This window comes from Stigmatopora argus, chromosome 1, assembly GCF_051989625.1.
Source record: "Stigmatopora argus isolate UIUO_Sarg chromosome 1, RoL_Sarg_1.0, whole genome shotgun sequence".
In the NCBI taxonomy this organism is placed as follows: domain Eukaryota; kingdom Metazoa; phylum Chordata; class Actinopteri; order Syngnathiformes; family Syngnathidae; genus Stigmatopora; species Stigmatopora argus.
The window spans coordinates 12349206-12368178 of NC_135387.1; the positions used below are offsets into that span (position 1 = coordinate 12349206).

At 45.0% G+C, this 18973-nt stretch overlaps 1 protein-coding gene across 6 annotated transcripts in view; it reads left to right on the forward strand.

Annotated features, from left to right (window-relative positions):
- rarga (retinoic acid receptor gamma a) overlaps positions 1 to 18973 on the forward strand; it is a 40848-nt gene that overhangs the window by 14590 nt on the left and 7285 nt on the right. Inside the window, exon 1 of one of the 6 annotated variants that reach the window (XM_077597491.1) lies at positions 6476 to 6941. The exons of the other annotated variants lie outside the window; for them this stretch is intronic. Within the exon in view, the coding sequence (XP_077453617.1) occupies positions 6797 to 6941 (145 nt within the window). The 5' untranslated portion in view covers positions 6476 to 6796. Of the gene's footprint in view, positions 1 to 6475; positions 6942 to 18973 lie in introns of those variants that run through there. 6 annotated transcript variants of the gene reach the window in all.

Genomic DNA, 18973 nt, shown 5'->3' on the forward strand with positions numbered 1-18973 from the left:
TTGTTAAAATAACAGCACAGTTCCGAGAAAATAAGATGACAAAATTGTTGATAAGACTAGCTAAAAACATATTTCAAAGAAACAAACACCCAACAATAGGATCCTACACACTACAATTACCAATCTCTTACAAAACACATTCTTATGCGACTTGATGACTAAATGTGCTTTTTTTTGTTGCACAACAGTTGTAGTGACTAGTTACGAGTCACTTTAATAACTGCAGAGTCACTGCTTGCTCAATGTTCTCTTAAAGAACAAAAAGCCTCGGTTGAGAAATTGCCCAGACCCTGTTTTTCTTCTGCTTCCACTTCTTCACCACGAGTCGCCTTAACACGCCTCCTTATTGTTGTCAGGAGTGTCTGTGGACCAGACTGAGAAAATACATTCCATATAAAGGGAGTAAAGCTGCAGATATTTGTGCATGTCGCAAATAGCACCGCATTCTTGCCCATCTTCATCGCTCTGTGTGTAATTGCTCCAGTGACACCTACTATTGTTGAGTTCTGTGCCAACAGGTCGGAGCAGCTCCCGCTGCTGTGCTCTTTTGGCACCAGTGTGTCTTTGGAAATACCTGTTCTGCACAGAGGTGGGAAGAGACAGAGGAGGGGAGGGTTGTGATGGCCGGCCTGTGTTTGCACATGTAGCGAGTGATGGTTTGGCGTCATTTCCAAATGACGAAAGACAACCAACTGCACTGAACTTTTACACGTCGCAGGAGGCGGATTGGTCCAAATGTGCTTAATAGCCGGGAAATAAGTTTGTTCATCCATGAGAGGAGCCTCTTTACAGCGTGCCGAAGCAGAGGCCAGTATCAGTTGATCCCTGTCATTATGGGAGTCCTTCAAACAAACAGTTGGAAGCCTATTAAGGCCACTTACTATGAGATAACATCGCCACTGAGCCAGTGAAACACCTCTCTAAGCTTTTGCCAATGGAGGCCGGAGCCCTGGCCCCCGAGTCAGCCACAGGGATGTTTTGAAAAGCTGTTCGGTCATTTCCTTCCGCCGACACGGCCAAGACCGAGCTACGAGGTCTCCGATTGACTGTTCAAAGCCTCTTGTTGGGTTTTATGCCTGCTGACGTGACTTGAAGAGAGAGGAAAGGGAGAGGCTCAGATGTGAGAACTGGAACACAGTGGGATGAAATTAAAAGAGCAGTAGTCATAGGAATGACAGTCAGTGGCTTGTTGGAACTTGTGGGAAGAACGGCCTGCGTTTGCTCAGTGGTGCCTCTTGCGGAGATGAGGAGCCGTCATCTCATGTTACGTTTTAATGTTTGTCGCATATGGATTGGAATAGCTCACACCCACACAGATGCACTGGCATTAGCATCGTAGCTGCCAGGCATGAGTGCATGTATTTGCACCTACGCAACCTTCAGTCAGGTCGGCAGTGAAAGGAAATTTGACTTAATTAAAAACACTCCTTGCATTCCTTTGAAAAAAACACTGGGTTCTTTTTGGCATATGGAGCTCGGGGAGGTATATAGAGACCATTTTTTGTCAGAGAAAGAAAAAAGTGCATATTATAATGGAGGTAAAAGACTGTAGGAAAAGACGTCAAATATCTGAGAGTAGCATACTTTGACGCGGTGAGCACAGCACAAACAGCACATTGTGGTGCTTTATTTATTTTAATAATGATTGAAGTGCTTGGTTTCAGCCTTGCCCGGGGTAGCTGTCAAGAACATGAGTTTTGAAATGCACAGATGCATATTTTGCGCTCATGTGAGCGCACATATGTATTTAAGAAGAGACATTTGGCTTTGCATGGTAAAATGAGCTCGAGTTCGCTACCTCGTGCTGCCTCGCAAGCCAGGATGACCCAACACCCTTCTCCATGCTCTTTATACATGCTGTTTACAAACGGCATCGTCTCCTCGCTTTTTGACACAAAACTGCTGCAGGACACATAATCCTTCTCTGGCTACCGCTATCGCGCTTGATGACATTTACTGATTTATTTGTTGTATAGGCTAAGTGCAATGACCTCAACCCGTGGTCGAAAATGACAAATAAGCATCCTTAAAGGGAACAAAAACATGCAGTCGTTTGCTTTCTTGCGAAAAAAGGTTTTATGTGCTAGCACTATTAAACAGATGATATTCTGATTAATATTGCATCGGTGGGGTATGAATGAAACAGAATAATTCATCAGTCTTCAACAATCTCAGGGCTCCTCCATGTTTGGTAATTTTACCCTCTGCTGTCGGCCGATATAAACGTCACAACTACTCTTGTGCATTTGCTAGTATCAATGTGAAATATCACATGACCAAAGATGGGATAACTATCAAAACTATATGGATTGTGGACATAAAGGCATGAGTTGGAACTGAAAAATTGCGAACACATTATAGCCAACGGCAGATCATCACACAACTTTATATGAATGTGAACGTGCTGCATCAAAAATACGAGACACGGGTGGATTTTTGTAAATGACTGGAATGAAACAACCATTTGTATGTTGCATCTAGAGAAAGTCATATTTCATTTTGACAGAAGTGAAACACACGCTACCTAGTTCCAACACCAACATCTTCTCCATTTCTGGTCCTGACTTTCTGCTAATTGCCCGGCAGCCATTGAAATGTTCCAAAGGCCAAAACCTCAGCAGAAATAAAAGAACCATCTGCCTCCTGTCAACACTGCTCTGGCGTCCATGATATACACAGCAAATTAACCATGCTAGCCCTGGTCCATTTGTGCTCTCTTGCGCTGGTGACAGCTTGTGCGGCACCGCTCGTCGTTGATCTATCAGTGACGCTTATAGCCGCTTCGCCTTTCATAAACAATTCTGCATCATCTGACATCCCCGCTTTCATCTCCCTGGAACGCCACCAGTTGTGAGATGACAGCTTACTGAGACTCCTTTTTGGAAAGATATTCCCCGCACGTCACTCTTTTCTGGTTTGAAGTGAAGCTGGTCAGGATTCACCAAATAAAGCGGGATTGGACAGAAAGACCCTCTTAGTTTTCCTGACAATTTAAGCACCCAGGAGGTTTTTGTGAAATAGATAGGCCGTGCTAGATCTGCTTCTCCAATGATATCCACCTAAACCCTGGTGGCTTATGCACTCTCAAGTTCCCTCGCTCGCTCCTCTCTCCTCTCGCATTCTCTGCTGCCTTCCCCTCAGATTTCCTCTTGTTATCCCTTTTTTTCAAGTTGGAGCCAATCGCCCTAAGTCCTGGAAACTCGCAGAAACTTTTTGGGCGCTTATGCCTACTTTGAAAGAGAAGAAGAGAGGAAAGTCAGCTAAGGTTGCTGTTGAAGGAGAGGCTACAAATTGTGTTGCAGCACTGACAAGATGACTTATGTAGATAAAGAGGCTACTATGAAAACTGGAAGGGGGCAGGGTCTCCAGAAGGCGTAGGCGCCACTTGCTGTGAAATATACTACTAGACTGGTTTTTGGGGCCTAGCTGTAAAAAAAGAGTATGCCCCCCCAACACCACCCCCCTCTGTCATCCCACACAATTCAAGTAGCAAAACGTCATGGCTGTGGGCCTGCAGAGAGACAAAAAGGCTGCTGAAAGATGTCCAGGCCTGATAATGTTGTGAAAAGTAGCAGTGTGTTAAGCCTTTAGGGGTCGAGCATGTGAACAGAGGCAAACATAGACTAACATGTTCTCTCATAACTTGGACATCTTACTACCCATTTTCCTGCTCACTGACACATCAGATTCCTCCCAGAGATATACTGTATGAGCATTCAATGGCAGGAGGCTACACGCTTTTTTGAAGCTGAACACATGTCAAACTGGCTGCTGCTTGATGGATGTGACAGGCAGGTAAACTAGGATTGCGCACTTTGTTTTGATCAGCTCAGTTACACCTTGAAAATGGCTGAAAATTTGTAAGAAGGGGTTATTCCTCTATCATCACAGCCAATTTGTCTCTGCATGTCCACATACCGCACCATTGCATTCCTCTGCACAGAGAAGTATCATGCTGCATTTGCCATTTTAAAAAGAAACCCTCGTTTATTGCCTCACACACCACTGTGTTGTTGACTGCTTGGCTGGAACCTGAATGATTGTATACAGAGGAAGTAGCAACAATGTGTTGTATACGTCTTATCTGTAATCGGCATCGGAGTGCCAGACAGTAGTAAAGCCTGATTTTCTTGGATTCTAACACAGGTGTATACTTTAAGACCACTCAGTCCAGCTGGCTGCATTTTCAGTTATATAGATGAAACGGTGACACGTGATTGTTACAAAATCATATCACAAGAGGCACTGAGAACAAAAGCTGGCATTTTCCTTGCACGCACCAAATCATTTGGCAGCCGGGCTTGAAAATGGAACATTCCCCAAACCCGGAACAAAAGCGCAGAAATTTGTCAACCAAAACAAATCATGCAGTCAGGAAAAACTGGATGTGGGGAACTTATTGAAATGGAGAGTCTGTGCAGGGGGGAAGCAACTGAGTGCGCGATTCGTGAGCCAGAAACTGAGGAACCGGGGCGAGATAAGTTTTTTTGGGGGGAAAGTTAGTGGCCCAAGGGGGGGTTCTTCTTGAGTTCAATCTCTCTGGCCGGGGAAGGAAGAGGAGGAGGGTGGGGAGCCAGGGACCAGCCTGGGTCAGCAGTAGAATGTGTGAGTATGTGTAGATTAGATGTCTCAACTCAGTCCATAAATGCCCTCCGTAAGTGGACGGCCTGGCTTTAGCCATTCTTATTCTACTCACCTATGTAGTCAAATGGTAAAACTAAAAGAGAAGGCTATGGCCCATTAATCTCCAAAAACATAATTTTGGAGATTTGGCCCTTGGTGCTGCGTTATAAATCGGTTGCGTTGCAGCGCATCAGACCAAAGAGAGGTTCTGGCAAACTAAACGCTGATATTGCGCTGAACATGCGGTCACCGAGGGATTGGACAGTTCATTTTCCAGGATACTGTGAAATGAGCTGCCATAGGAAAAAGTCAGGAAGAAGATGAAAGATGTGTGTGGGAGCAGAGCTTGTGAATCCTACATTTGTGACTCGTGGTTGTGATAATTCCATCTGAAACAGAGGCCCAACATATTTTGGCGACAAACTACCAGTAGAGGCATCTTTGATAGATGACGGTTTATCTAACCTTTCAGTAGCTGTTATAAAGCTTCCTCTTTATGACCTGACAACTGTACGGGGAACCGTATAAAAACTACTGATGTTGTTTACTGTTTGTTGCAACAAAGTATGTGTGAGCCAAAGTGTTTGTGTCAAGGCATGCGCACTACTGTGTGATGCTGACATGACCTGGAAAAAGATAAGTGCTCGCAACTTTAACAGAAAGTTTGAAGTCAAATAAGCAATTTAATTTAAAAAAAGAAAAAGGCAAGATGTGAGAGCAATTTTTTTCTTTTTCATGAGACAGGAAAAGGAGTGAAGTTTTAGACAGTGGAGAAGGAAGAGGAGGGGGCAGAATGAATGTGTGTTTATGGAGAGCCTAGCCAGCAGCATAGATTGACAGGAAATTGTGTCTTTTTTGCCTTCTGGGCTGTACCACTTGTACTGATCTGACAGGGGTAGACGAATGAGCAAAGCTCACAGTCTGAAGCCATTGTATTATCATATAGCTCGCATTGTATGAGGCTGTTTGCTTTAGTGCCGTCAAGGTCTATCCGTCTGCCGAGCAACAGTTAGGACTGAGCTTATTTATGTTCAGCAGCGCGCTCATTGATTTGGTTTTGACGAATTATCCCCAGAAGGGAAAGACAGTTTAAATGTAATTGTGATAGCCAAATAAAAAAAATAAGATGGGACTTAAATGTGAACTGATGCCCGAAGCGTCTTCAAATTCAGTTCACTTGAATGAATCCATCTCATGTACATGGAGCTTCGCAGGTCAAGTGAACCTGTGAGAAGTGTGTCTAGTGCATGGTGTGTTTCTGTACCGGTGCTATTTGTCTGTGTAATAGCACTGCAGGGATTGAGTCATGCATCTCTCATTCATCACTCTTGAAACACTTCCAGAGAAAGAGCTGCCCATCCTCAGTTCTTTGGGGGCAAAATGAGAGGAGGGAGGGACTTGCATCCTGGCATCTGGTTTCTGGGTTCAACTCCAGCTCATTGCAGCCCTCCCACCCCCACACACACCAACACCCTGTCTTTTTCTTTTTCACAGACTCACAACACTAGTGGCAGGAGTTTAATATGGTTATGATTAGAGACGGGGGCTCAGAGGAGGGAGTGTAGGGGCTCATATGTACTGCAAGGCCAACTGGGGGAAGTGCGATGAAAAAACAGGACTGGGATAGGGTTTGAATGGAGGCGTGCATAAGGCGGTGGGGCATGTTTGTTTTTGTTTAGGGCGTGAGATATGAATTGTTGCTGGTACAGAATGAGAATAAAGTTTGTCCTCTAACCAGATGAGCTCTTCCTCTTATTCGGCCTCTGCTGCCCCCCACCCCTTCCCTCAACCCTCCTCCCAAGCCTTCCCCTCCCTCTCTGGCATTCTAGTTCTCTCTCCTCCCCCCTCTGTGAGCGTCACGCAGAGGCAGTTGGTTCACTCCGCAGTGTCTGGGTCTCAGTGAAAGCTGCGAGAGGCTGTTATTTAGGTCTGTTACAGCAGACAGGGAGCATCTCAGGCAGTACAGGCAAGGGGAGACCTAAGAACCACACTCAGATCTGTCAGGGAGGAAGCAGATCTGCATTCCGGCCCGGAGCGAAAGAGCACGACTCGGACAGGATCGGCGGCATTTCCAGCGAGCTGTTGCTGCAGTTTGTTGCAGCCGCTGACGTGAACAGCAGCAGACTGAGTGCACGTAGAGGGAGAATCTTTTCCTGAGGGGTGGGGGGGTGCCATGTTTGACTGCATGGAGGCGTTGGGAATGGGCCCCCGCCAGCTCTATGATGTCACCAGCCGTGGTGCATGCATGCTGCGGAAGGCGAGCCCCTTCTTCGCGGGGCTGGACCCCTTTGCTTGGACAGGCAGTGCCAGCGTCCAGTGTAAGTGGCATCGTGTCTGGCTTTTTCTCACATGACACAACCATTCCATCTCTCTCTCTCTTTCTCTCTCTCGCTCTCTCTCTCTCCTTCTCTCAATCCCTCTCTCTCTCTCTCTCTCAATCTCTCTCTCTCTCAAATAGACACTTACTCCCTAGTTCTCTCTCTTTCATAGCTGGCTTGTTTACCCCTCAGGGCTCGGCCAAGGGGGCTGCTGTCAGGGGCTAGCGAGGAGCACAGGAAGAGACTGGGACAGACAGTCTCCTCTCCTCCTCTTCCCACACCCCTCAGCCCACAGCTGGTTTTGAGCTGCTCAGCCATCTGAGAGAAACTCTGCTATGATATGATATGCTCAATGTGTGCATGTGTGTGTGCGTGCCTGGCCTTAATCCACGTTTCGTCATTTGGGCTCGACACCAGAAAGAAGGGTTGTGGTGGGTTTCTCGTGAAATATAAATGACAAACGGAGCCTGCTCGATAGTACAGATGATAAAAGTGAGTTGAACGTAGTCCACTGCAGCGCAGAAAAGGTCGAAGGTTTGTTTATGCTTTTGGATACTAGATGGATAATGATATTCCTCTCGAGTCTAACACGAAGCCATGAATTAATAAGGAGATGAATTATTTAACGGCAAATGGATGAATAAATCAGAAATGCGGAATGCGCACAGGGAGGGTTTTTTTCCCTCTCTCGTCTCATCTCGTCCCTCCGACTGGAACAAGAGGCCTGGCTGTGGACAGATAAAACTGTGGCACATTTCCATACACTTCCAATGTGTGCTAAAGGAAAGTGTGTGTGTGTCTATGATATGTTGGGAGAAGTGTGAAGCGGGCAAGAAGCGCGATGTGAAGGGGAAACAAATCTAGGAGAAGAGACAGTTGGGTAAACAGAATTGGCCTCTGATCATTTTTCATTTATTTCTGTTTGGCCATTCTCCTGCTTTTTGTTCCTTTTCACTGCCTGGGGTTGTTGGGATGAGGGGGGGCTATTGGGTCATCTGTCTTCATTAATCGTGAAGACACCAGCGTTTCAGTGGCTGTCATGCACACTGGCTCAGCTTTAATGAAGACAGATGCCCTGTCAGTGGAGGCCTAGGCCAGGGGGGACTCCAGCCATCACGGCTTGCTCTCCTTAGTGAGCTGAGTCCTGATGATAACAAGATGAGAATTGTTTATTTAATCAGGCATCTATAACCCCTTCTGCAGCCTTACTTGAAACCCATTCACACAAATACACATGCTTGAAAAGTGGACCTCTGCATTCCAGAAGAACATTTTTCTTTCAGGCTTTGTTCCAGAAAATCAAAGAGGTACAAAAAAAGTCCTGAGAAGCTGCCTCGAGGGTAAGGGAGTGGAGTGGAACACAGCAGAGCCAAGTGGAGGCTGCTGCGGTGTACTGTTTCAAGCCCAATAACCTTTGTAAACAAGGCCACCCTATTCTGACACGGGGAGCTATAATGCCTCTCTTTACCGAAGCAGTTGCCCCTCATTGTCCTCCTCAATGAGTCTGATGAATTGATGTTTGAGAGTGATATCTCATTATAGCTGGTCCAGCTGCACTGCACGAAAGCCTGCCGGGCTCGTGATACGGCACACCAAAATAACCACATGATTTGCTCAGAGTCGCAGAATGAGGCAACGGTCAAACATTTGTTTTGCTTCGTCAACGGTACAGTTTCAACTCATTCTTTGAAAACGGCTGCTGTTTGAGGGAAGAGAAAGTATACAAAGTCTCATTAGAACATCCATTCTTTCCAAATCTGGCTACAAAATGAATGCATCCTTTTGTGTTGGTGGTAAATCTCCGGCGGTGATAAGTGTCACTACTGTTGGCCGTCGGCCCAGGAACAATTGGAGGATTTAAAAGTGTGTGGTCAGTTTTCCTGTTTTTTTGTTCAACAGAGTGAGACCTCAATGTCAGAGGTTAGTCAGGGGCTGCGGCCTGGCCAATGTCAGTTCTTCTCCATGTGTGGTGGCCTTGTCACCGCACTGAAAAGTGCCTTAAGTGCCTTATGCCACGGGGCTGCTACTACATCTGAGCTGCCTTACACGTAAAGATAATGGACACTGATTTAGTCATACGTCAATGAGAACTGGATTAGTCAACTGCGAGGGAAGCCATTTGAGGGAGCCTGAGCAGACCAATCGCCTCTCTGTCAATGTTCATTTGCTTAGAAGAATGAAGCAATTACGCCTAGTAGTTCTCCAGGGTCACAAGAAGGGGAAATCTTTCTCTCCTACCAAAACACACGCCTAACTCCCAATTTTCTACTCGACTTATTCATCATTCTGCCGTGAAATCACAAGGTGATTGAAATGTGTGTACAGAAGTACAGGAAAACTAACGGCATCCCTGACCGCTGGTACGTTTGGGCCCTGATAATTTAGCACTGATGGAAGTCTGCAGTTATTTCAATATAATTACAAAAGATTCAATTAAAAGATTAGAATGCCCGGGGGGTCGGGACGCAGGATAGATAGTGCTATCTTTCTTGTGGTGGTGTTGCTGGGTGGGGGTATGAATAGGGGGGTGGGGGGGATATTGGAGGGGGCAGCATGCTGGAGACTTGTGCGACAAAGCCTACAGTTCTAATGAGGACTTGTGCTACTATATACCTAAACCCTGTTGATCCTTTCAAGATCATGTCAATGAATGTGCTAAAGTTAAAAGGGTTAAGCAGTCAGCTGCTTCAAGGTCATTGGGTGACAATGGATAAGTGAGGGGCGGCCCCTCACCTGTTTTAGTAAACTATTACACTCCAACAAAGCAAGCGCACAAGCAATGTAACCAGTTTATACCCACAACTTCAGTGCCGTTTAGAGCGACATGTTCCAAGGTCTGATTCTTAATTATTCTTTCATTTGACATTGAGCAAAAGACACGTTTCTTGGCACCGGCACACGTTTTATTTTGTATGCTGCTGCTGTTTTTACTCAATAGATATTGCTGATCAAAGAGACTGAGCAAAGAGATGGTACACCCATCAGTTAACAGTTTTCTTTTACATTGTGTCCAGTGAGGATTTACAAAAAGTTCTTCTCAGTTGATGCACACTTGTTCTGAGGTATGCCACATATGGACAAAGAGCACAGGCTATAAATAATCGGATTTAGTCTTTCCACTCGCTTTCCCCACAAAATCACTTTCATGGGCTATTCTGCTTATAGACAGGGAACAGGCGGCGATACCGTCCATGCTTGCGTGTGTGGAGTCTATATGTGAACTCCTATATGTCAATGACTGCAGTGTTTATGTGCCTGTTTGGGCACTTAAACTGCCGCGTCCAATCCAGAGACAGTCAATGTGCCAGGCTGGATTCCACAAGCCCGTGTTGGAATCTGGCGCGGCCCTAATGGCAGTTTATAGCCCCCCTCGGCAGCGTCAGTCGCACGGCTGTAAATAAAAGTCATCAACCGCGTGCAGACTGAATATGTCACGTCGCGCTGACTCGCAGTGCCTTCTTGTCCCACATATTGAAAATCTCTTTCGCATGTGGCGATAGCTTGCTACCAAATCAAGAGGCAGAATTCGGTTGAGCAGAAACTGTGAACGCCCCCAGCCAACAGTTTGGCATATCAGTGCAGTGCAAAAATATGGACTTTTCACAAGTTTGCACACTTCATATCTGGCTGCTGCTATTGTTGCTGTTTAGTGAGAACAGAATCCCTCGCTCAAAGACGTGGGAAATTGGCAGCCTATGCGCATGTGCATATTGGTGTGTTTACCCCTAACCGCGAGTCCATAACATGGAGTTAGATGTGTGTATAGTTTATATGGGAGCATGCGTGTGACACCTGGGAGCCGTGTGTGAAGAGAGCAACCCTGTTATCATCGTCTTATTGACTGACAGCTTGGCTCCAGCGTTGCTAGGGGCTGACTGTTATGAGAAGCCGAGGCCAAGACGGGCCTCCCGAGCCAGACGAGCCTCCTCCCTGTGTGAATGGAGTGTTTTTGCAGCAGTTTTTTTGGCAGGGGGTGGTGGGCGGCTGATGGTGTACAACTATTGTCCAGGCTTATGGGTGGAGGCTATTAGAGAATTTGGTGTACTACCTTGGAAGAGAAATTTAAAAACTGCCTGGAGTCCCATTTTTAGTGTTGCTTTTTAAATGTGAATGTTGGGACACTAAGCTGACTTTTTATACAGTAATAGCTTGAGATACTTACTAAATGTGAGCAAACATTTGGCCAAGGTCATGAACTGTACTCACCTTGAAATCACTGCATTATTCTGCCAAAACAAACCAAAAGAAGGAGTAGCACAATGAATTGAGTTTTAGCATAACATCATTGTGGGCAAAATGTTGAATTAATTCAAATCTTCTTCATCAAAACCCCTCATTTCTATTTGCTTTAATGGAGAAAGATGATTCAAGTGTTTTGGTTTAAGAGGATGGTAATAGAACGAGTTTAAAAACACATCTCAAGGAATGAATGCGTGTTTCTGCTCAAAGCGGGAAACGAGAGAACACGTTCCCATCGTACAGCCTCACTCATCACATTTCTCCCTAACCTACTGTTGTATCTTTGAACCAGGACCACACATTTTTTTGCCTCACTGTGAACTCTGCAAATAGCCTCATGCACAGATGTGGAAACGTCCATGTTTATTTTAGTCTCGGGTTCTCTTATAGTCCCATTTGTATTTATTTACCTTGGACGCATGATTTTTCCCTGCCATGGTGATTATATTTCCTTTGGTTTCACCGCCGCTTTTCCAGTGCTGCTCTCTTTTGCTCGTTATGTGCATATGTCAAGTCATTTCATTGGGCTCCTTCTCTAGCCGCTGCTCAACATCTTTCCTAATTTCTCGGCACGACAGGACACTAACCAGGTTTCTGAGTACGAACTTTGCGCACATGACACATTCGCAAGCAAGTAGGCGCTCTTCTCTGGGTGCAGGCGTCTTATCGTCACTGTTGCCTTACTGTCTGTAGGCCAGGATGTGTCAACTCTTGCTCCAAAGTTTGAGCGTGGATGCCAAAAAACACGGAGAGAAGCAGCCCACTATGCTGACAGACAGGAAGTCATCCAGCAAAGCTGTGAGGCGCTGCTGGGGATGATTTATGCTTTCTTCAAGAATGCTGAATGACTGCAAGGTACACTCTCACAGGCAAGCGTCTTTGAGAGTGTGGTGATTTTCCTCCATACTTGAATACTACCAAAACCACACACTTACTTCAGAGACACACTAAATAGACTTTTCTTTGGGGCTAATTTTCTACGTTGTCAAACGTTCGACCATGGCAGTGAAGTTGTGTGTCTGTCTGAGTGTTGGGTACAGTGAAGGTTGTCACTTCTGTCTCAAAAATCTCCTAAGGACAGTATCTTCTCAGATGAGCTCATGCCGGTGTTTCAGGAGAGTTTCAGGGACTGTCTTCCTTTCAGAAGTCACTGTCGTCATTCAGTCACCAGAAAGCTACCGTCTCTTCTTGGTGGCTTTTTTGTTTTTGTTCTACGGTTTGGATCGACCTGCTTTTAAAGGAAGCTGCACAGAAATTGGATGCATACAAAGTCTTGCAGGGAAACCGGTTTGACTTTCTCCTCGAGTTTGGAGTGTGCCTGTTGGAAATTGAGCAGTCAGATGTCACATATATTGAGTGAGAAGCAATTTTGACTCCCAAGCTCTGTTTACAACAGAAAAGAATCCAGTGCATGTAGATTCAGATTGGGAATGGCCTACACTCCAGTCTGGTTCCATTTGAGTCTTGCATTTGCTCATTTTGGTGTTTGGCGCTTCCCTAATGAGTGGGAGTGAGTACTACTGTTGTTGTTTACATTAACCTCCTCTCCCCTCACTTCCTCTGACAGAGCGAGGCTGCAGCCACGGCAGTGCTACTTCTACTTTTGTAGGTTTCTATTGTTGTGAAGAGGAAGCAATAGCCATTGAATGAGTTCTGGAGACCTTGCCAGAGAGGCAGGTGAGAGCCAGGGCTACAGATGGTGAGAGGAAGTCTGTAAGGACGAGAAAGAAGGCGAGGATCAAAGGCTGCGGGCCTCCCTCGATGAATCTCCTCTCTCCTCGTCTCGCCCGTCTGCTTCCTCCGCTCGCTGCCGGCTTCCTTGCCCGCCCGTCACTCGTTCCTGTGTTCTTGACATGATCAATGGCCCAAGGCTGAGCCATATTGCCCGGTACGGGTTCACTCTCCAGTCATTGAAGTGAAGCTGTGCTCCCCTCTCTTCTGGTGGGCAGATGAACAATCAGCTGGAGCTCACCACAGGGATGAGGGGCCACATATTTTCCACAAAACTGCACTTGACTGTTTTCTTTTGCCCACGTCTGCCATCAAAATCCGCTATCTGAAATGCTTTGATTCCATTTAACTTCCCGCTAAATCCTCCCCTACCCACCTTGTTCTTTTTTTAGAAGGCTCCTTCCTCAGGTTTCGTGCAAGGACATTTGAAGGAAACCTTTTTACTAGGTTCACTGGGGACGGGCCGTTTGGCGTTGGAAATCAACTTGCGTGTGTTTTTGACTGGGCTGTGTGTAACAGGAAAAGGGGGCGCTTGTTGCCAAATGTCGGCTTGGCTCACTCCATCAAGAAGATATCAAAAGGCTCTTTTATGAGGTGCCGTAAAGAAGAAAGGGTGTTTTGAAAGCACAATCTGACTGCAGGATCATTCTGCTTTTTCAAATTGTTCGCCCCGTACCATAATTGCTCAAGTCGTTTTTAACTTACTGTTACAAGAGCAATAAAGAGCACCGATGCGCTTGCCAGAAATTGTTTTCCAATAACAAAATCCCATTTAGCCAACTATCTTATTAGGCTTACAAAAATGCTCCCTAAAGGTACTGTCTCATCCCACCTCCTGCCACGCTCCGTTCTGCTTATGTGCATTTTTATCAAGGGATCGTGCCTGTGTGCGGATTTGTACGCTATTTTGGACTGAAATGTCCAAGATTTCCTCTGCAGCCACCACGGCACCTATGAGCAAACACTAAAATGTTGTACTAATTTTTTTCTCAGATTATATGTTTGCATCATGCCTGTCTCTTTCGTTTCGTGACTTTATGCTGATTCCAACAGACTGGTGTGAATTCCTGGATGGGTGTGCTGTGTGTGTTTTCTTAAGGCCGCTGGCCATTATAGTCCAGTCCATTTGAACTAGGAAGGTTATCTGTAAATTGTCATGTTTCAGGGCCAGCGACGGTGACAGACATGCAATATATATGGAGACCAAAATTCGATTTCCAAAAAAGTGGCGACTCAGTCCGGCAACTTCATAACTGGCTTAAATGTCCCTTCTGTGTGATCTTTAATACAATAGCTCTTTAAAGTCTAAATGGACAAATAAAATAGTGTAAAATACTGTTCTGAATAATAGCTCTTGGTATTGCAAATTCCAACTTTAAAAATTATTACACCTTTTTTGTCATATAAAATTATAATAAAATTACAACAAAAAACAGTAAAACATTATACAGGTTGGTAAAAAATAAAAAAAATAAAATTATGAGATTAGTCTTTTGACTCCAGCCTTACAGTACATAAACTATTTCCTCCCCTATTGTGAGCTAGTTTCATTGTGTGTGTGTGTGTGTGTGTGTGTGTGTGTGTTCTTGAGCCTTGTGCAAGTCACACAATGGACTTTTGATAGACTTTTGACATGAAAGCTCGCTGGTGACTCAGCTGTGTGAAATAGAGTTGGAACGAAATAGCGGAATAATGTGAGCGGTGGGAGATGTAAGCGGGACGTAGACCTGGCTACAAAAGCAGTGACGGAGATCCTCAGGAAAAAACGGTTCCAAAAAAAGGGGAAGGAAATGAGTGTGATGTGTGTGGGACCTTGCAGCAAAGGCCTCAGAGGGATGGCAGGAAGACGTGGGTAGAGACAAAGAGGAAAGTGGCAGTACGACAAGGGTGTGGTACTTTCTTTTCCTCTTTTTTTAAAAATTAAAAGTCCTCAGCAGCTCTGCTGCTGGCCCGAGGTAGAGCGCCATGGCACATAGAAAGGGGCCGGCAAGTTCTCCAACCCACTGTTTAACCTTCCCCCTTCTCAATCTGCTCCCCTTCTGCCGCTTTTGCCCGGCCAGTGAAAAAGCCCTTTTTAAACAGAGGGTCCTATTTTGTGGCCCGTTCTCACGCGCCGCCTGTGAAGCTCGCGCTCTCTTTTACCGCTCGGCAAACTGCGTCAGGAACACGCAAGCTTTGCAGCCTGTTTAATGAAGGTAAAGATGGAGACAAAGGCTCCACATGCCCACGCTCGCAGTCACACGAAGAGCAAAAACATGAACATAATGAGCCCCTCAAACACTGCTAGGCTGTTAGGAACAGGCTGCCCTTTACAAATCAAACGTTGAGGCGGCTATGAGCGTGCCTTGCTCACATAAACGAGTGGAATACCTACAAACAGGGCCGTGCCAATCTCTCGCACACTATACAGAATATTGTTCTCATGCCGTGCGGCTTCCGTAATGTGCCGCCGTTGCACTTATTAAGCAAATATCCCATCGAAAATGTGCTCTCACCAACAAGTCACGTAGACAAGATCTATTGTGAAAGAGCACTTGTTCCGCTGCCAGGCTGTCATATGCTGCGCAGTAAAAAGCGAGGTGTTGCAAGAGCAAGCACGAGCCGCGTCGTCATGCCTTTGCTCACATACATGAGGAACACTCTCATTTCTAGTTTAGTGAACAACAGTCGCCTTCAGTGTTTCCAGTAACGCCACACGCTCCTTTACTGCATGCTGCTAACTGTTTCATGCTGCTGTTTGATAGTGAGCTTAATGCCAATTGTTATCGCCACTAATCGGTTAAATAAATGTTTTTTATTGCTCTTATTTTTGGCCTTTAAAAAAAATAATTTAATACATTATTGTAAAAAATAACATTCAACATTGAATAAATAAAAGAAAATAATTTTCTCTTTATTTCTGTAATAGAAAAGTTAAAAAATAACGCATTAAACATATTAAAGATACATTTTTTAATTATAGGTTTAAAAGTTATATATTTACTGTTTTTTACTTTTGTTTCATTAAAAAAAATCACCATCAGTCTACTAATTGGCTAGATAAATCAGGCTTTTTATTGTAGTATTATTTTCCTGTGTTTTCATTATTTGATTCATTTTTACAAACATTCAGAATTAATAGAATGAAAAGAAAATAGTTGTTTTCCCTGTATTTTTGTCTTAGAAAAGTAAAAAAAGAATTGAAAAATATTTTTTAATTTGGGGTTCAAAATGATGTATCCATTTTTTTCTTTTTGTTTGATTAAAAAATAGATTACTTTTAATTTAGTTTAAAAAGAAAAACACAACACAAAGATAACTCAAGTGAACATAAAATTCAGTTTTTGACTCATTCACTGCCATCGGGAGCGATTGGCATCCAATCCTTTTGATCTGGGAAAGTGTGGCAGCATTCGAATGAACTCCCAGTCCAAATGTATTGGCTCTCTACTGCCATCAATGACATCCAACAGATCATGAAAAGAGTACTTGGATGTTCTTTTTGGTCAACATAGTCGTCGATGAATTTGATAGTTGATTAATCGTGACGTTCCTTTTGGATATATTGTATATGGTTAACTTAAAGTAGAGCGACTGACGTGACCCAGAATTGAAAATAATCACCTTGAGATGCCATGCTATTTCTGTCCCTTAATATTCCCTCTTAATGAGGCTAATGATCCCACACAGTCCTACCCAGTCTGTAGCACTTAAGTGCTATGTAGCCCAGGTTAAATGTCGTTTGTTAGTTTGTTCCTAGTGTTTGCAGTATCGGATTGTGCGTGCAGGCATTATGCCCGGCCGCTGCAGCTGGGTCGCAATGAGAGAAAGGATTAGCAAGTTGATACCTGGCAGGAAACCAGCACGGGCGATAGATAAGTCAACCCCCCCTCCATTCCGAGTTCCCTTCTCAAACAACAGAAGCCACCCACCTATCCTACCTCTCATCCTCTCATCTCATCCATCCATCATCAGCTCACAGGCCTCCGATGGGGGGATTGTCATGCAAATGCTGCCCTGGGCCTCGGAACGCTGATAAGGTGGGCCTCTCATTTCACAGGCCTTTGTTTTCTAAACAGCAATGAGCTGAGTTGAGGAAAGCGGCGAAAGGGGCTCACGGCAGCTGCCAGAGCCAGGGCTCCTCTTACTGTGGTGCCTCGGGCTAAGTGCTCACGGATGACTTGCCCGACTCCAACCGCATGAGGCTTGCGAACAGTCTGCGAGTGGCCAACTGGATAGGAGACAGCGTCTCCCACTAGTTGCTTTGAAAACTCGCTCCAGGACGGTGACGTCAGCCACCGTGTGTTTCACCACATTCGGCTGGTCTCTTTTTCTGCCTTGTCAGCACTCACCCAGGAGCCTTCATTGGCTGCTGTTATTATTGCGTAAACACAAAGGTTGACGGCATTGCTCTTTACTTGACCCCCGCTTCTTTCTGACAGTAGAACCTACTGGAGGCTGCCAGCAACTGTTGAACATTTGGCTTTGAGGTTGCTGTAAAAAGAAACGGCAACGAAAAATACTTTTACCTCCAGCAAACTTAGGCTTTGAGGGACAAAATTACAAGTGAATTCCTCAAAGTTCAATGTGAACCTTCCAATTTATATCAATAACAGATGCTCGAGGAGCAGTCGACAAGATGAAAAATGCACAACATTTTTCTGTTAGAGTCATCAATGAGCTCGCCGTTAGCCGCAACACAAGTGGTGGTAGTGGTCACTTTGGTCTTGTACAAGACTTTCCTTCATTTTGTCCACTACTCCACCTTTCTCTCCCTGCCATTTTCTCTTGTCCCAATCAAATCCCTCCATTTATGTCCCTCTTTCTTCTTTTTGAAGTCTTCCTTCCCTTGTAAAAGTCCAGTCGGCGGTTCTCGCGGCTGCCATGGGTGTGAGAGAGGGGGAAGGCCAGGGTTGGGGGGGGTTGGGTTGTAGGTTAAGTTTAGGCTAGCCCTCTGTGCTTTCCATTGAGGGCATTGGGGGAAGGTTGGTTTAGTAAAAGTTCACATTTTAGAGCCTCCCTGTTTTTATTTTATGATTGCCTTTTTTTTACAGGCGGGGAGCTCCAGCTGGTGTGAGTGTGAATAGCTGCCCAAGGTGACCGAGTCCCAATAAAGTGAAGGCCAGCCCGGCCGGGGCCTCCAGCCAGGCTATGGGATCGCCTTTATAGGCTGCCTTACGAGCACAGGCCTCTATTAAAACCTGGCAGGGCTGCGCTGAGGAATTTAGGGCCAGGAAACAAGAGAAAAATAGGGTTTGTGTGTCAGGGGGTGGCGGGATACCAAGTTTAAGGGGGGGTTGAAGTTTAAGGGTGACTAATGGGGAAAGTTGAACTGAGTGCATGTGTGAAGAAGGCCTGGCGGGTACTACATGTGTGTTAGCACGTTGTCAAGGGAATTGAGATGCGTGTGCTGTAAGTCGTGCCCGCTCAATAGTATGAGTCATAGAGTATAACAAATACATTCAATGACTTGAGGTCACATTTGGGGTGCTGGGGTTACGTTTGCTCAAACAATAGATGCTTTAGTACCTGGGTGAAACACTGCCATGGAATGATCCTAAGATATCTGCATTTTAATTGTGCCGCTGTCCTCTTCCTCGGCCGAAACAATGGTAATTTGAGCCTCGCCATTTTAACCAGTTTTCAACTAACTCGATGGTGCCATGTATTCACGCTATCAATCACCAACGGTATGTTGTGCCAGTCAACGCATTTACGTCATTGACAACGTCAGCTAGTTGGGACAGTTCTATTTGGATGTCTACATGAAAAAAGTCAGACTGTAGAATGATGAGTTGCCAGTTCCGACTTGTTGTGTCACCTGGTCTTATCAGGGAGCTGTCACTCAACGGCAAAAAAAATAAAACTGTTTGGTCTCAACTGTCAAGCATTAACACACACAATCATGTGATAGGCTCCCAAAAGCTGAGGCTGGTGCATGCAGGTTATACATAATTAATCTCTCTCCCAGTATATATATATATATATATATATATATATATATATATATATATATATATATATATATATATATATATATTGTGATTCATTTTCAGGTTTGAACTGTTAGATGAGTACATAGA